At 32.4% G+C, this 19341-nt stretch overlaps 1 protein-coding gene across 50 annotated transcripts in view; it reads right to left on the bottom strand.

The window, feature by feature from the left end:
* Positions 1 to 7264: 7264 nt before the first annotated feature.
* The window catches only part of LOC127553420 (activating signal cointegrator 1 complex subunit 2 homolog), a 31596-nt gene continuing 19519 nt past the window's right edge, over positions 7265 to 19341 (bottom strand). For 6 of the 50 annotated variants that reach the window (XM_051984095.1, XM_051984104.1, XM_051984107.1 and 3 more), the window contains 9 exons: positions 17771 to 17797; positions 17527 to 17553; positions 17276 to 17302; positions 17153 to 17179; positions 17027 to 17053; positions 14345 to 14374; positions 12229 to 12258; positions 7866 to 7970; positions 7265 to 7399 (listed from right to left, as the gene is read on the bottom strand). In XM_051984095.1, the coding sequence (XP_051840055.1) occupies positions 7867 to 7970; positions 12229 to 12258; positions 14345 to 14374; positions 17027 to 17053; positions 17153 to 17179; positions 17276 to 17302; positions 17527 to 17553; positions 17771 to 17797 (299 nt within the window). In that variant the 3' untranslated portion in view covers positions 7265 to 7399; position 7866. Of the gene's footprint in view, positions 7400 to 7865; positions 7971 to 12228; positions 12259 to 14344; positions 14375 to 17026; positions 17054 to 17152; positions 17180 to 17275; positions 17303 to 17526; positions 17554 to 17647; positions 17675 to 17770; positions 17798 to 17897; positions 17925 to 19341 lie in introns of all 50 variants that reach the window. The other 44 variants (XM_051984094.1, XM_051984097.1, XM_051984099.1 and 41 more) reach the window with 26 other exon arrangements.

Raw genomic sequence — 19341 nt, 5'->3', positions numbered from 1 at the left:
TCAACATAAGCAATAATGTTCTAAAAATTTCAATTGTCCAAAACCTAAATGGACTTTATGGCAAGTAGTGCTTCTTCAAGGTATAATTTCAAGGGATTATCATAAAAATACTTATTATGAAAAAGGGAGTATTATTGCTTATTGGGGAGGTGGTTGGGATCATATCTCTGCAAGGTATTTTCCTACTATGACATTTTATAATTTTAAATACTGAATCAACTTAATTATAACATTGACTTTCATTTTATATTTAGTTGCAAAATAAAATATTATTTTTGCTAAATGTTGATAATTTCTTATTTATATATATCATGATCTTCAACTAATGATTGTTTGATAATGATTTAATTTTTCTTGTTAATACTTCGATACAAATAGCAGCTTTTTGCTCCATAACTGGCTGAATTTGTTATGTCCTTTTATAGAATTTATCAAAATACTGGAGGTCTTTATTTTATCATGTTAATACTGATAATACCAACTATTGCTTTATCTACTACAATAGTACTCTACTAAAGACCAAACTAACATTGATAAACTAATCAATCAAAAAAGCATTTATTTGATAGCGCTGTATTTTTCAATAGCCAAATGGTCCTGCTTATATGATTCTGTTGATATTAGGATGATTAAGAATGTCTCATCTTGACTATCTTGGGCCTAATCTGAATAGCTTTTCCCATCTTAGTTCAGTTTCTAGTCCGGGATTTGAAATTTTGTCTAATACATATATTTCATTTCTCTCTTTTTGTGTGTTTATAATGCTGTGTTTTTTTTTAAAAATTGTATTTTATTCCAATTGAGTATTCAATAGTTACAGAATTTCAAGGATAATTAAAAATATTGTAATGACTTTTGGCATAGTAAAATCATGCATTTCAGTGATTGTTCAATGACATAATTAACTAAAATCAGTATTGCCAAAGATGAAAGTGTATTCGAAACAAACAGAATTAAGAACTGCCAAGTCATTGCTTTGAGGATATCTAATTAAGTCTCAGAAAATAAGCAACAACCTTTAGGAAGATTTGATGTCTGGAGGCATTGTTACTAATTCCTCTACACAGGCTACTTAAAGTTGGAAGAACAAGAAAAAATCTAATTAAAAATAGCTTTTAATTGTTGCAATAAAAGGGAGGAAAGATCCATCATATCCATCATATCCAAGGCAAAACAAGGACTAGAGTACTGAAAACTGGAAAAATTTTAATTCAAAGCTATACTACATATATTGTTAGAATTCTAGGGAAGCCTATAAGATTGCAGCATCTTGATCAGATTCTAAAACAACACACACATATATACACTGCTTCTGGGGTTTTTTATTTTTAATTCTAATGGGCTTAGGAGTCTTTAAGGGAATGATGAGTTCTGACAAATAAATTGATAATACTGAAAAAGAGAATAATTTTGGATTTTAGAAATTCCTAAGTGATTTGGAACAGTACAATACAACTTTGCTTCATACCATATTTCACAAAAGATTAAGAAATTTACCTCAGTAAATGGTCATAGGATATGAACAATTTTCAGATGAAAACATTAAAGTCATTTCTAGTCATGTGAAAACTCTAAATCATTATTGATTAAAGAAATGAAAATTAAGAAACTCTGAGGTACGTACCACCTCATATTTCTCAGATTGGCTAAGATGACATTGAAAGATAATAGTAAATGTTGGAGGGGATGTGAGAAAACTGGGACACTAATACATGGTTGGTGGAACTGTAAACTGATCTAACCATTCTGGAGACTACCAAACTCTGTATTACTTTTGATCTAGCAGAGTTTTTACTATGTCTGTATCTCAAGGAAATCATAAGGAGGGAAAGGGACCCACATGTGCAAAAATGTTTATAGCAGCCCTTTTTGTAATTTCAAAGAACTGGAAACTGAGTGATGAGCCCATCAATTGGGGAATGGCTGAATGAGTTATGGTTTATGAATGTAATGGAACATTATTATTCTATAAGAAATGATGAGCAGGATGATTTCAGAAAAGCCTGGAAAGACTTACATAAAGTGATGCTATGTGAAATAAGTAGAATGAAGAGAATATTGTATACAGCAGCAACATCATATGATGATCAATTGTGATAGATTTGGTTTTCAATAATAAGATGATTCAAGGCTATTCCAGTTTTTATGATGGAAAGAGCCATCTGCATCCAGAGAGAGAACATGGAGACTGAATTTTGTTGTTGCTCTTTGTTGTTTTTTTCTTATTTTTCCCCCTTTTGATCTGATTTTTTAAAATTATTTTGAACAAATAATTTTGTGTGTATTGATATGAATTTTTTATTAAAAGTTTCATATAATTCTCCTGTGAATTCTTTTCCTTAGTAGTTTCTTTATAGCTGGCTCTATTTATTTTTTCTGAGATTATATTATTTAATATCTCCATGTGGTTTTCGATCAGTTCAAATGTATTTTTAAGTTTTGAATGTATTCTCTATTTCTTTTGAGTCATCAATTTTATAAGTATAAAAACTCCATGATAAATATGGAAATATATTTAGAAATATGGAAATATGGAAAGCATGTTTAACCTTGATTGGATTATTTGCTGAGTAGGGGAGGAGGAAGGGGGTAAGTGAAATAAAACAAACAAACAAACAAATAAATAAATGCATTTATCTCAGAATAGAGCAAAACATACTTTAATGGCCTGAAAATTTGCCTCATTTTAAACTCCATAGAAAAATTTATGGACTCTAATCAAAGCTTAGAAAGAGGGTCTCTTAATCAAAGTGACACTTAATATCTTGTAATATAAAAGTATAGTTTCATGATGAATTAAAGTATATGTGTCAGAATATTGTGAACTCATTGCCAAATCTTATTAAAACAAATGATTGCAGCAGCTGGAGGACATAGTTCTTTTTTTTCTTATTTAATATTATGTTCTTCCCAATTACATGTAAAAACAATTTTTTAACATTTTTTTCAAATTTTGAGTTCCAAATTATCTCCTTCCTTTTCTCTTGCATTGAGAAGGCAAGCAATTTGATATAGATTATACATGTGTAATCATGCAAAATATATTTCTATGTAAATTATTCTGTGAAACAAAACACAGCAAAAAAAACTCAAGAAAAATAAAGAAAGTAAAGGAAAAAGTATCTCTGATTTGCATTCAAGCTGTACTAATTCTTTCTCTGGAAATGGACAGCATCTTTCATCATAAGATTACAAAGTTGTCTTGGATCACTTTTTTGCTGAGAATAGCTAAGTTATATATGTAGGTTATCATACAAAATTGCTGTACTATGTTAGAACAATATTTGTTTCATAAAAGAAATTTGATATGGTGACTTTTCTCAATTTTTGAGAATAATTTTGTGTGTATTGATATGAATTTTTTATTAAAAGTTTCATATAATTCTCCTGTGAATTCTTTTCCTTAGTAGTTTCTTTATAGCTGGCTCTATTTATTTTTTCTGAGATTATATTATTTAATATCTCCATGTGGTTTTCGATCAGTTCAAATGTATTTTTAAGTTTTGAATGTATTCTCTATTTCTTTTGAGTTATCAATTTTATAAGTATATCACTATACATAGTAATGGTTTTCATAATTCTTTTTATTTATTCTGGCTTGGTTGTGATTTTACATCTTTCTTTATATGAGAAAATCAAGGCAACACAATGGCAGGCAAATATGCCATCTAAAGTGCCATCTAATGAAAGTTGGTTGAAAATCAAATAAACACAATGGTAAATGTGATTCACTAAAATCACAAATTGGGTTGGCTAAAAATTTATCAATTTGTTAATTTTTTAACAATCTAAAGTCACTTAGGTCATTAAAAAGTCATTTCTAGAATCTTTGGTTACCAATTTATTTCTCTTTTAATGTTCAACTCTCCCTTTGATGATTATTTTGAATTTATTAGATTTTAAATTCTAAAGTACATATTCAGTTTATTGATCCTCTCCTTTTCTATTTTGTCAAGTATGTTTGTAGGAATTTGATATTTTTCTTTCTGTGTACTATTGTAGTCGTATTTCAGAAATATTGATGTGATACTTCTTCATTATCATTTTCCTTGACATAATTTTAATTGTTGATATGATTTACTCTTTGATACATTTCTTATTTATTGTTAAGTTTCCATTTGGGATTTTGTTTTTAGTTTGTTCTTCCTGAACTTAGTACTATTTTAAAAATAGCATTATGGTCTCTAAATTATTATATCTGTTATTTATATTATATTGTTAATTAGATCTGCCTTTAAATATTTACTTGCAATATTTCTGTGCCCTAAAACAGAATCAATTTTTATAAAAATTCCATATAGTACTGAGAAGTATGTATGTTCTTTAGCAGTACAATTTAGAAAACAAATCTGTTAGTTTTGGTTTCTCTAGAAATTTTCCCTTTTCATTAGCTTTCTATTAGATTTATCCAAATCTAATAAAGGATCATTAAAGTATCTCACTATCATTTCATTTCTATCTATATCTTCATTTAAGTCAGCTAATATTTCCTTTATGAATTTAGTATTTAAGATATTAGAAAGATAGATGTTCAATACTGATATTACATTGTTTCCTATGGTTCCTTTTGGCATAATGTCATATTCTTGTCTGCCTCTAGTCAGGTTGTAAATTTTTGTTTTTACTTTACCATCTTTTCAACTCTCACTTTACCATCTTTTCAATTCTCAGATGAAGAAATTGAAACTATTTCTAGCCATATGAAAAGATGCTCCAAGTCATTATTAATCAGAGAAATGCAAATTAAGATAACTCTGAGATACCACTACACACCTGTCAGATTGGCTAGAATGACAGGGAAAGGTAATGCGGAATGTTGGAGGGGATGTGGGAAAACAGGGACACTGATACATTGTTGGTGGAATTGTGAACATTCTGGAGAACAATTTGGAACTATGCTCAAAAAGTTATCAAACTGTGTGTACCCTTTGATCCAGCAGTGTTACTACCGGGCTTATATCCCAAAGAAATCTTAAAGAAGGGAAAGGGACCCGTATGTGCATGAATGTTTGTGGCGGGTTTCTTTATAGTGGCCAGAAACTGGAAACTGAGCGGATGCCCATCAGTTGGAGAATGGCTGAATAAATTGTGGTACATGAATATTATGGAATATTATTATTTGGTAAGAAATGACCAGCAGGATGATTTCAGAAAGACCTGGAGAGACTTACACAAACTGATGCTGAGTGAAATGAGCAGGACCAGGAAATCATTATATACTTCAACAACAATACTATATGATGACCAATTCTGATGGACCTGGCCATTTTCAGCAATGAGATGAACCAAATCAGTTCCAATGGAGCAGTAATGAACTGAACCAGCTACACCCAACAAAAGAACTCTGGGAGATGACTATGAACCATTACATAGAATTTCCAATCCCTATATTTTTGTCCACCTATATTTTTGATTTCCTTCACAAGCTAATAGTACACTATTTCAAAGTCTGATTCTTTTTGTACAGCAAAATAACTGTTAAGACATATATACTTATATTGTATTTAATTTATACTTTAACATATTTCACATGTATTGATCAACCTGCCATTGGGGGATGGGGGAAAGGAGGGGAAAAATTGGAACAAAAGGTTTGGCAATTGTCAATGCTGTAAAATTTCCCATGCATATAACTTGTAAATAAAAAGCTATCTTTAAAAAAAAAAGTGGATCACTAAAGGTTTTTTGTCTAAGTTTATTTTAATCTTAATGTAATTAAAATGATGGTTAACTGTATATATTAGTGCTTAGATTCAACATTAAAGAAGTAGTTGATAAATATATCATGTATTTAAAGCAGTTCTCATGACAATATAAATGAGTAGGGCATTTATATTCAAAGAGAGGGAAAATTTATTGTTTTAAAAACATCCCAGATCAGAGAAAATGCTTTGACCAAGGTTTCTCTGGATAGCAAAACCAATAAATCGACAGATATTTATTAAGTACTATTATGTGCCAAGCCTTGTGCTAAGTGTGATTCAGTGATCCTGTGGATACCAGCTCTTTGGCAGCATTGGTCATTAATCTCTTTGACAGATGGTTAAATTGAAAAGAAACCATTCCTCACAAAGATAAGTGACCCAGGGTAAAACCAGGAAGGAAGTTTTGTCTAAAATAAGTTCACAGGAAAGAGTATGAGGAAAATATACTCCCCCAAAAAGAGGGGACAGGAAAGTGACTGAAAGATCTCCCTCTTACACTTTCAGAGCTTTAGGAGGGTTTCCCAGCCGATGCTTAGCATCTTTCAGCCTATGATGCTAGAGGAGAAATTCAGAACCTGTGAGCAAGGATCAAAAATCTATTTTCTTCTTGTCAAATTTATGGCCTTTGTCTGTGCCATTTGAACTATGCTGGTGTGGACAAAAAGGGAAAACTTAATTCTTGCTAACTAAGAGAGCCAGGGGAATTTGGGCCTGCCAAATGTAGAGGGAAACTTCTCACAGGATCATTATTTCATGGTGTTCCTGAAGGCCATCACAACCAGACTTGACAACTTCCATTCTGATGAATGAGATAATGGTTCTCTCTGATCCATTCTATCAACTGATAACTAGAAGATTTCTTTTGTCCTGAAAGCCTCTTCCATTGTCCCATTCTCTCTCCCCTTATCCCCAGGTTCTTCACATGAGGCCTTAAGACTTTCATCGGGTTCATTGTTTTGGATACCTAATAAAGACATTGTGCTTTGATCATTTACTGACCCACTTGCATCCTGTAAAAATCTCTCCAACTCCCAGGACTGTTTGAATAGATGGGAACAGAGAGGTTATGTAATTTGCCTAAGATTATATATCAAATAAGTGGTAAAGATAGGAATCAAACTTTTATTCCCCTATTTGCCATGTTATTGTTACTCAATTGTCCAGTCATATCTGATTCTATATCATGCCATGGGCTTTTTTCCATTGAGTTTTTTGGCAAAGATGCTAGAAAGGTTTGTTATTTCCTTCTCCAGTTCATCTTTATTTTATAGAAGTGAGGCAGATAAGTGTAACCTGACTTGCTAGAGTCACACAGATGATAAGTGTTTGAGGCCAGATTTCAGATCCAAAGCACTGTTCATTGCATTAACTCGTTGGCCCTTGGCTTTCTATGTGAATATATAAATTTAGGACCCAGAGGGCTGTACATCTGTAGAATATTCTGGAGGCAGCTAAGATACAATTATCTCAGGTTATATCTATGTCCCCTAAATTAGAATTTAATGCCCTTCAAGTTCAGAGACACATAAAACCATAAGGAGAAGAAGAAGCAAAAAACGTCGATGCTCATTTTAGTTTATTTGTGTTTTAAATACAGGAATGAGGGGAGTCATGATGTCTACATTTTCCTATTATACTAGGCTACTGAAGGATTTTCATGATGCCATCCTCATATCCATCTTCTTATTCAGTCCCTGAAAGAAAAATAGAAGAAACTCAAACACAAGAGACAGACTGACTTGGATTCAGCCTCAACTCTAGTATTTATGACAGGAAAGTAGTCAGGCATTAATGAAATGGAGGAAACTTAGGAAGAGAATCTAAGTAGGGATGAGAAACCACAGAAGGAAGATGCAAAATGTTATGAATAAAAATATGTTACTTCTACAGAAATGGAATTGCATAGTGACATTTTTTTTATCATAGATTTCTTTAATCAATGAGAAGCCTGACTCAAAGCAAAGATGAGTAAATTATGTGGGAGGAATTTACTGTGAAGATGAAGCAAATCAAAGCACAAATCTAGGATGTGGCTGATGACATGAAATGGAATGTATGGTATATGTATTCTAAGTATATGGTAAAATCTAGACTTTGATTCATTGAGAAGAGAAATGTTTAGTACCTTAAAGAGTTAAAATGAATTTAATTCACAATCACCTTACTCATGATATTTTCTCTGAGTCCTCTGAGTCCGAGATTTGCGTCGTTCTGAAGACTTTCTTCTCTCCCTTCTTAGGGGAAGGCGTTTGAATTTTCTTCTGTCTACAAGGAGAAAGAAAGGAAAGAATGATTTAGGATAGACAACATTCAGATACAGCAGGTTATTAGCATGGAGCTACTAAGGATAGGGAAAAAAAGAAAAGAGTGATGTTCAGGGCAAGAATGATATGAATCTCAAGAGTTTTCAGTTGTGGATAAGGACAATCTATGTTCAAGTGGATGGATCCCAGTGGAATTCTATCAGGAACGCATGTATCCACTTGGCCAGAGGTCACATATCCAGTCATAAAGTGCAGAATTCATCCCATTCATTTCCAAGCTCTCACTACACATTAAATACAAAGAGGTATAAGAAGTGAAGGAAATAGAGACAAAATAGATGGAAAATTAGATGTTGTGTGATCAGCCTGATCTCCTGTACTATAACGATGATATGAAATAGTTTATCATCTTTTGAATTCCAGGCAAATAATGAGAGTAACCATTGCAGGTAGAATCAATAAAAAAAGAAATACCTAGATGACATGATTGAACTAGGAAAATGTTATTCAATAAAACTAAATGAATTTTTGCTAAAAATTTATATTTTGGTTTTTAGTATTGAGAACCTTCTTAGACCATTTGTCTACATAAATGAAGCCTTCAAAATTAGTTGAAGTGCAAACATAAATCTCTTTCACTTCCTTGACAAAACCTTCACCAACTAAGAACACAAAAGAAAAGTAATAGCAACTAATACAAACTGATTTTCCTTGCTCAGTCAAACAAAAAAAAAAAAAAGGAGTGATAACTTGGATTTATTTGATCTCATGACTAGTTTAATACTAAGAAAAACAACAAGAAAAGTAATTAAATGGAAACAAATCCCATTTGACTTCCTCAAGTCAAGGACCAGTGTCTAGAAACATTTTAAAATCCTATTAATTCTCCTTACCCTCTCTCCTTGCACAGTAAGTAGTAGGAGTAGATTTGGGGGTCTGAGATGGGTTCTTTCATAGAAAAAGTGAAGAGGCTTTAAAGTTGAAATATATAGTCAGGAAGTAGCATTCCTTTATTTTGTGTTTAGATATAAATCTTTTGAATAGGCATTTAGTCTTTTGAGTACTAGATAATACATTACAGAAGAGGGAAATATAGAAATGAAATATTATAAACACCTAAGAATAAATACCTATTCAAAATATTTGTGTCTAAAACACAAAATAATGAATACATTCTGGCCACACTTTTCACATTTGTGCAAATAATCTTCACTTCTAAGAAAGACTCCATCTCAGCCTCAAACCTACTCATACTACTGACTGCAGGGAGAAAAGACAAGAGATAGAAAGATTGGGGGGATATTGCTATTGTTTTTCCATTAAACTGAGAGAGTCAATTTGTTTTAATTTCTGTTGAATTACCATTTTTTGTTTTTCTAACATTAAACTAGTAGTGAGATCAAGTAAATTCAAATTAGTGTCCCATTTTCTAATCCTGATCTGGGAAAAACAGTTTGTAATAGTTTTTTATTAATTTTCTTTTTCTTAGTTGGTAAAAGTTCTGTCACAGAAATAAAAGAAATTTATACTTGCACTTCAACTAACTTTGAAGGCTTTATTTAGATAGATCAATGGTCTTTGGATGTGTTCCATAGTAAAGAGATAGGGCACAAATTGTTAGCAAAATTCTATTAGTTTTTATAAAATAACATTTTTCTAATTCATCTACACTGCTTCCACTATATTCTCCAGGTACCTCCTTTTCAATTGATTGTACCCCCAATGGTTATCCCCATTATTTATCTAGAATTCAAAAAATGATTAACTATCTTATAACGTGATCACAATGGTTGTTCTGAAATCAGGTTGATCACAATAACAAATTTCCACTCATTTTATATTAATTTCCTTCATTTCTCATATCTCTTGCATTTAAAATTACAAAAATTTTGCAATGGATGAGATGAATTTGGGATTTTATGATTGGATATATAAACTTTGGCTAGCTTCAAGCTTCTTTTTTGTTAATAGTTTTTATTTTTCCCCAGATACATGTCAAGAAAATTTTTAGCATTCATTTTTACAAGATTTTGAATTCCAAAATTTTTTCCCTCCCTCTCTACCTCCTCTCTGCTCTTCCAAAGAAAATAGACAATTTTATGTCTATGTGCTATTGTACAAAACATATTTCCATATTAGTTACAGTTGTAAAAGAAGAATCAGATCAAAAGGGAAAAAAACACAAGAAAAAATAAAGCAAGTGGAAAAAATATGCCTTGATCTGCATTCAAAATCATGATAATGGATAGCACTTCCTTTGTGAGTCCTTTGTTCTTGTCTTAGAACCCTATGTTGCTGAGAAGAGCTGAGTCAATCACACTTCATCATCCCACAATATCGCTAATACTATATATGATGTTTTCCTGATTTTGCTCATTTCACTTTGCATTAGTTCATACAAGTCTTTCCAGGTTGTTCCTGTTCATCATTTCTTATTGCACAATAGTATTCCATTACATTTATATACCCTGGCTTATTCAGTCTTACCTCAGTTGATGGGTTTTCTCTCAATTTCCAATATCTTGCCACTATTTAAAGGACTGCTATAAATATTTTTGTATATACACGTCCTTTTTTCTTCTTTATGTTCTCCATCTGCAAGTTTCTATTCCTGATAGAATTTCACTGGGGCCTTTGAATATAGACTGCTCTTATGCATAACTGAAAATTCTTGACAGCTATAGGACTATTGCCCTGAACATCATAATTTTCTTTTTTTCTACCCATAGAAGTCCCAAATCAACAACCTGCTGCACCTGAACATAAGTAACATATTTATCCCTAAACAATCATTCTTTCCTTTTTCCTTGTGGACCCAGGACCTAGTCTCTTATTATAAATCATTTGGCATTTACACTCTATCTATTTTGAAGTTGTCATAGAATATTAAATATAGGATTGTGAGAAATGCAGGAAATACAGACAAAAGGGCTGGAAAATTAAATATTATTATGATCAGCTTGGTCTCACAATATCATTTTATATATATGATCATTCAAAAATATATGAAATTCATATTATATATGTCAAAATATTAATAGCATATATATATATAAAGAAAGAAACAAAGACACACACACACAGAGTGTTAATTATCTCTTGAATTCTATGTAAATAATAGAAGCATGCATGTAGGTAGAGTCAATTGAAAAAGAGATACTTGGAGAATCTAGTAGAATCAGTATGACTGAACTAGAAACACATAATTCAATAAAAACTATCAGAAATTTGCTAAAAATTTGGAACCTATTTCTTTGGTATGGAGCACCTCCTAAGACCATTCATCTATCTAAATAAAGCTTTCAAGATCAGTTGAAATGCAAGTACCAACCTCTATGAACCATGATAGAACTTTCACCTACTAATAAGTGGGACACAAAAGGTAAATAATGGAAAATAATCCAAATGGTTTTTTCTTGTATGTGATCAGAAAAAGGTACATTAATTTGGACTTACTTGACCTTACTACAAGTCTAACATTAAGGAAAATATCTTCCTATTTCTTCTTGCCTTCTCTCCCTTCCATCAGTGGTTTGGCAAGTTTCAAGACGAGGTCTGTGATAGCTCCTTTCTTAGAAGAAATATAAAGTGTGTATCTGTGTGTGTATGTTTAAAAAATATACAAAACATACATATATGTGTACACATGCATGTGCACATACAAGCATACATATACACACATGTATGGTGTATGCTGTATATACATACACATGTGTGTGAAAATATATATACTATTTACAAGCACACACAGAGGAAAATATGGTCAAAATGTAGCAATCTTTTCTTTAGTGTTTAGATACAAACCTTTTGAATAAACATATGATCTTTTGGGTTTTTTGATACTACATTTCTTTTTTTCCTCCTCTTTTGTTTCTAAAATAAAAATCCTTTGAAGGCCTAATTATGGAATAAGGAGAAAGAAAAAAAAACCAAAGAGCACATGACAAAGCAGAGAGAGAGAAACAGAAATACATATACACAGAGACAGACAGAGGGAGATAAAGAGCCAGAAAGAAAGAAAGGAGAACTATAGACAGAGAGATAGCCAAAGACAAAGAGCATTTAATTGCAAATTACAAAGTGACCTTCAATTTTTTATCTCAAAAAATTTCATGGTGCAAATTAAGACTATTAATGGCAAAAGAGAAGGATGAACTTCAACTTTACCATAGTACCTAACTGATCTATAATGTGAGACAAAGACAGGGATTAAAAGGAAAAAGGAAAGAAAATCAGTTTAGGTTTAGATTGTAACTTACGTTTACGTTCAGGTTTCGGGATTTGGGCTTCTGTGGAGACAAAAAAAGAACAAGAAAGTGATGTTTAGTGCAAGAATCCTATGAATATCAAAAGTTATCAGTTGTATATGGAAGCACTCTATGTTCAAAGCTGCGAAGGTAATTCTGTCAGGAATAGAAGCATCTCTTGACCAGAAGTTACATATTCAGTCATAAAATGCAGAAATGATACCATGTTTTTTTGAAACTAACATAAAATATTAAATATAGGAAGCATGAAAAATGAAGGAAACAGAGGAAAAAAGCAATGAAAAATAGTGCCATCATTAGATTAATTTCATTAATAATACTTAATATATTTATATTATAAATGTAGTCATATATTAAATTTTATGTAAATAATGGAAGTAATCACAGGGACACTGTTAAAAAAAGAGGAAGCCAGACTATATAATTGAAGCAGTATTAACACAATTAGAAAAATGTAATACGAAGGAAAAAACACACATAATTTTGCTAAAAATTTCTAGAGCATTTCTTCATGAAGAAGGACCTCATAAGAACATTTATGGGAAATTCTCTGTTGGAAAAGGGAGAACATATTTCATACAAAGAGAGAATAATGCATTTTTAACTTGATCCCAAACATGGTTCACCATTAACTTCTATTTCTGGCTACTGATCTTTGAGAACATAAATGCATAAGAGTTCCGTAATGTGAAAAAGGATTAGGAACCACAAAGAAAAAGGAAAGGAAAACCATTTAATGATAAACTATAATTTACGTTTAGATCCAGCAGGTGGTTGATTTGGGGACTCTGTGGATAGTATAAAGAAAAGGAAAAAGTGATGTTTAGGGCAGCATTCCTATGAATTTCACTTTTCAGTTTTGAATAGAGACAATTTAATTCAATTTTCTGAAAAGAAGTCTAACAGGAATAGAAGTGTTCTATTGTCTAGAGATTATATATCCCAGTCACAAAATACAGGATTCCTGACATTCATTCCAAAACTGTCAAACCATGTTAAATAAAAGAAGTATAACAAGTGAAGGAAATAGAAACCCAAGAGAGGGAAAATTAAATGCTTCTGTGATCAGAAGGATTTCACAACATCTACTTTGACTATTAGATAAAATGATTTATCATCTTTTAATTTCTGGGTAAATAATGAGAAAAGCCACTATAGATAGGACAAACTGAAAAAAAAAAGATACTTGTAGGAAATAGTAGAAGCAATATGACTCAAGGGAAAAAAAATTATTCAGTAAAAATTATTGGTTTTGCCAAAATGGGTGACCAATTGTTGATCATTAAGCATCTTCTCAGGTCATTGGTCTAATTAAATGAGTTTTTAAAAATTAGTTGAATTACAAAAATTAAGCAGATCCTTAACTTACTAAAAAGCAGACTACAAAAGGCAAATAATGGGAACTAATTCAAACTGTATTCCTAGTCCAAAATCTGAAAAGTAGACAGAAATGTGCACTTTCCTTAGCTCACTACTCATATCATATTCAGCGAAAAAAATATACATGGTAATTAGTAGAAACCAATGCAAATGTACTCCATTAATGCAGGAACAGACAATGATTCAAATATCTTGCTAATCTTATTTCTTCTTGCCCTTTCTCTGTGTACTTAGAGTTGTGACTAGTTTGAGAGTAGGTCTGAGATGGGGCCATTCTCAGAAAAAGTGAAGAGGCTTATAAATAGGAAAAATAAAGCAAAGACATAGCAGTTGTTTATTCATGTATCAGAACCAAATCTTATCAATAGCCTCTTAATCTTTTTTGATTCTGTATACTATATTTCTTTCTTTCTGTCATCAGCATCTGAATATACAAGATTTACCTAAGAAAGAACACATAGAGAGACACAGGGAGAGAGATAGAGACAGAGAGCATTTCATCAAAGACATCAAAGTGACCTTGAAATTATCATCTAGGAAAAAGTAGACTATATGCTATGGCAAGAGAGAATAATGCAATTCAATTTTACCAGATTCTTAGGTGAGCATTACCCTCTATTTCTGGGTAACTGAAGAACATAAATGTCAGATGATTAGGGAGAGAAAATAACCAGGGACTACAAGAAAAAAGGAAGAAAAAGTGAGTAGAGATAGAGAAGCTACTTACGTTTAGCAGGTGGCTGCTGGCTTTGGGCTGCTGTGGATAGAAAAAAAAAGGATGAGCAATTTTTGGAGTAAGAATCCTATGGATTTCAAGAGTTTTCACTTGGGGATTAATCCAATCCATATTCCAGAGAATGAACCCCAATGGAATTCTGTCAGGAATACAAGTATCCACTTGGCCAGATATCACATATCCACTCATAAAACAAAGAATGCCCAGCATGCATTTTGAAACTTTCATAAAGTAAATACTATAGCTTTGAGAAGGAAAGAACTAAAATAGATGGAAAATGAAAAAGTGGTGTAATCAGCCTGAGCCTACAATATCTATTGTGATCATAATATAAAATTTAATCATCTTCTGAACTTTGTTTAAATATTGGAGGTAACCATAGGGGTAGAATCAAATGAAAAAAGAGGTACCTGGAATACCTAGTGTTGTGGCTGAATTAGAAAAATATTCTTCAGTAAAACAAGCAGAATTTTGTTTTATTCACTTCTATTTTTATGCAACACCTACTAAGACTATGTGGCTATATAAATGAATGCTCCGTTAGTTGAACTGCAGTTATTAACTTCTTATATTTCCCTGACCTTTCATCTGTGAAGAAGAACTCAAAAGACAAATAAGTGAAATTAATCTAAATAGTTTTCCCCAACCAGGGTCAGAGAACTAATTTGATAGAAAGTTTACTTGACAACAAGAAATTCCATTCAGTAGAAATCAATCCAAATTGAATAGAAGTATTTGACAGTTTTCATATTTCTTCTTGCTCTTATCCCTTAAATTCAGTATTTTGACTAGTTTTGAGAAAAGATTAGAGATGAATCCTTTCTTAGAAGTATAAAGTTCATGCACGTGTGTGTGTGTGTGTGTGTGTGTGTGTGTGTGTAAATATGGCCAGAATATAGGATTTATATATATATATATATATATATATATATATATATATTTTAATTCAATTTGGGGTTTCTTTGTACTACATTTCTTTCTTTCTCTCTTCTGTTTCTGAAGTAGTACTCCTTTGAAGAATGAGAGAGAGACAGAGACAAAGAAAGACAGAGAGAAAGAAGGACAGATAGACACAAATGTCATTTTTTTGAAGATGACAAAATGACTTTGGGATTTTTGATCTGGGAAATTCCCAGGTGAAAAAAAGAATATTATATGCAAAAGCAATTGAAAATATTTCATTGTAACATGACCAAACACTTGATTTATCATCAAGCTCTATTTCTAAACACTGATCTTTGAGAGCATAAATGCACAAGTGTTCTTTGATGTGAAAAAGGATTAAAAACTGCAAGAAAAAAAGAAAAGAAGACCATTTAAGGATAAAGTATAACTTATGTTCAGATCCAACAGGTTATGGACTTGGGGATTCTGTGGGTAGTATAAAGAAAAGGAAAAAAGTAGTGTTTAGGGCAACATTCCTATGAATTTCACATTTCAGTTGTGAACAAAGGCAATCTATGTTTAAGGGCCTCAAAGGAATTCTATCAGGAATACAAGCATCCTACTAGCCAGAGGTTATACATCCAGTTATCAAATGTAGAATTCATGTCATTCATTTAAAGCTGCCATAACATATTAAATACGAGAAGTATGAGAAGTGAAGGAAGTAGAAATCAAAGGGAGTGAAAAGTAAATGCTTCTGTGATCAGATGGATTTACAACATCTACTTTGACTATTAAATAAGATAGTTTATCATGTTTTAATTTCTGGGTAAATAATGAGAATAACCACTAATCGGACCAAATGAAAAAAAAAAGATATCTGTAGGAAATAGTTGAAGTAATATGACTCAAGAAAAAAAATTATTTAGTAAAAATTATTGTTTTTGTCAAAATGTGTAACCAATTTTTGATCATTGATCATCTTCTCAGGTCATTGGTCTAATTAATTGAGTTATCACAAATTAGTTGAAGTACAAGTATAAACAGATCCTTAAAAAAAGCAAACAACAGCAACTAATTCAAACTGTTTTTCCTAGTACATAGTCTGAAAAGTAGATAAAAATGTGCACTTTGTTTAGCTCACTACTCATTTCAAATTAAGGGAAAAATATAAATGGTAATTAATAGAAATCAATCCAAATGTACTCCCTTAATGTAAGACTTAATGAAATGATTTAAACCAAGTGTTAAATCTTATTTCTTTTTGTCCTCTGTGCACTCAGGGTTGTGACTAGTTTGAAGATAGGCCTGAGATAGGTCCATTCTCAGAAAAAGTGAAGAGGGTTATTATAAATATGAAAAATAAAGCAAGGACGTAGCATTTGTTTATTCATGTATCAGAACTAAATTTTTTTTCCAATAGCCATTTGAACTTTTGGATTCTGGATAGTATATTTCTTTTTTTCTGTCATCAGCATCTGAATATACAAGATTTACCTTGTATAAGAGAGACAGGGAGAAAGACAGAGACAGAGAGCATTTCATCAAAGACATCAAAGTGACTTTGAAATTGTCATCTAGGAAATCTCCTACTGGAAAAAATAGTATATCTGCAATGGGAAGAGAGAATAATGCATTTCAATTTTACCAAATTCCTAGTTGAGCATTAAGCTCTCTTTCTGGGTAACTGAAGAACATAAATGTCAAATGATCCATAGTGAGAGACAATAACCAGGGACTACAAGAAAAAAGGAAAAAAGACTGAGTAGAGATAGAGAAGCTACTCACATTCAGCAGGTTGCTGCTGGCTTTGTGCTGCAGTGGATAGGGAAAAAAAAAAGAAGTGAGAGACAATAACCAGGGACTACAAGAAAAAAGGAAGAAAGACTGAGTGGAGATAGAGAAGCTACTTACATTCAGCAGGTTGCTGCTGGCTTTGGGCTGCAGTGGAGAGAATAAAAAAGAAGTGAGAGACAATAACCAGGGACTACAGGAAAAAAGGAAGAAAGACTGAGTGGAGATAGAGAAGCTACTTACATTCAGCAGGTTGCTGCTGGCTTTGGGCTGCAGTGGATAGGGAAAAAAAAAGAAGTGAGAGACAATAACCAGGGACTACAGGAAAAAAGGAAGAAAGACTGAGTGGAGATAGAGAAGCTACTTACAATCAGCAGGTTGCTGCTGGCTTTGGCTGCAGTGGATAGGAAAAAAAAAAAAGAAGTGAGAGACAATAACCAGGGACTACAGGAAAAAAGGAAGAAAGACTGAGTGGAGATAGAGAAGCTACTTACATTCAGCAGGTTGCTGCTGGCTTTGGGCTGCAGTGGATAGGAAAAAAAAAAGTGAGAGACAATAACCAGGGACTACAGAAAAAAGGAAGAAAGACTGAGTGGAGATAGAGAAGCTACTTACATTCAGCAGGTTGCTGCTGGCTTTGTGCTGCAGTGGAGAGAATAAAAAAGAAGTGAGAGACAATAACCAGGGACTACAAGAAAAAAGGAAGAAAGACTGAGTGGAGATAGAGAAGCTACTTACATTCAGCAGGTTGCTGCTGGCTTTGGGCTGCAGTGGATAGGAAAAAAAAAAAAGAAGTGAGAGACAATAACCAGGGACTACAAGAAAAAAGGAAAAAAAACTGAGTGGAGATAGAGAAGCTACTTACATTCAGCAGGTTGCTGCTGGCTTTGTGCTGCAGTGGGTAGAAAAAAAAAAGGATGAGCAATTTTTGGAGCAAGAATGCTATGGATCTCAAGAGTTTTCACTTGGGGATTAATCCAATCCATAATCCAGAGGATGAACCCCAATAGAACTCTGTCAGGAATACAAGCATCCATTCGGCCAGATATCACATATCCACTCATAAAACAAAGAATTATTAGCATGCATTTTGAAACTTTCATAAAGCTTTGAGAAGGAAAGGGAGCTAAAATAGATGGAAAATGAAAAAGTGGTGTAATCAACTGATGCTACAATATCTACTGTGATCATAATAATTTAATCATCTTCTGAACTTTGTGTAAATTTTGGAGGTAACCATGGGGGTAGAATCAAATGTAAAAAGAGGTACCTGGAATACCTAGTATTATGGCTGAATTAGAAAAATATTCTTCAGTAAAACAAGAAGAATTTTGTTTTATTCATTTTTATTTTTGTGCAATACCTCCGAAGACTATGTAGCTATCTAAATGAATGCTCCAGTTAGTTGAACTACAGTTATTAACTTCTTTTATTTCCCTGACTTTTCATTTATGAAGAAGAACTCAAAAGACAAATAGTGAAATTAATCTAAATAGTTTTTCTCTGACCAGGGTCAGAGAGCTAATTTGCTAGAAAGTTTACTTGACAGCTAGAAAGTCCATTCAATAGAAATCAATCGAAATTGGTTAGAAATATCTTGACAATTTTCATATTTCTTCTTCCCCTTGTTCCTTGAATTCAGTATTTTGACTAATTTTGAGAGTAGGATAAAGATGAATCCTGTCTTAGAAGTATACACCATATGCACATATCTCTGTGTGTGTGTGTGTGTGTGTGTGTGTATGTTAGTATAAATATGGACAGAATATAGTATTTCTTTTCTCTTGGTTTTAGATACATTTTTTTAAAAAAAGCATTTCAACTTTGGGGTTCTTTGTACTCTCTTTCTTTCCCTTTTTTGTTTCTGAAGTAGTACTCTTTTGAAGGATGAGAGAGACAAAAAAGAAATAGAGAGAGGGAGAGACAGAGAGACAGAGAGTGGCAGAGAAAAAGAGAGAGAGAGACAGAGAGAGAGAGAGAGACAGAGAGAGAGAGAGAGAGAGAGAGAGAGAGAGAGAGAGAGAGAGAGAGAGAGAGAGAGAGAGAGAGAGAGAGAAAGGGAAACAAAAGAGACAAAAGTCATTTAATTGAAGATGGCAAAATGACTTTGGAGTTTTTGATCTGGGAAATTCCCAGGTGAAAAAAAGAATTGCCATTTGCAAAGGCAAATGAAAACAAATTTTTTTAATATGACCAAACTCTTTATCATCAGCCTCTATTTCTGACCAGTGATCTTTGAGAGCATAAATGCACCGGTGTTCCATAATGTGAAAAAGGATTAGAAATTGCAAGGAAAAAGGAAAGGAAAA

This window comes from Antechinus flavipes, chromosome 3 (genome assembly GCF_016432865.1).
Source record: "Antechinus flavipes isolate AdamAnt ecotype Samford, QLD, Australia chromosome 3, AdamAnt_v2, whole genome shotgun sequence".
Classification (NCBI taxonomy): Eukaryota; Metazoa; Chordata; class Mammalia; order Dasyuromorphia; family Dasyuridae; genus Antechinus; species Antechinus flavipes.
The sequence above is the reverse complement of the archived record's forward strand: the minus strand, read 5'-3'. Positions and strand labels throughout refer to the sequence as shown.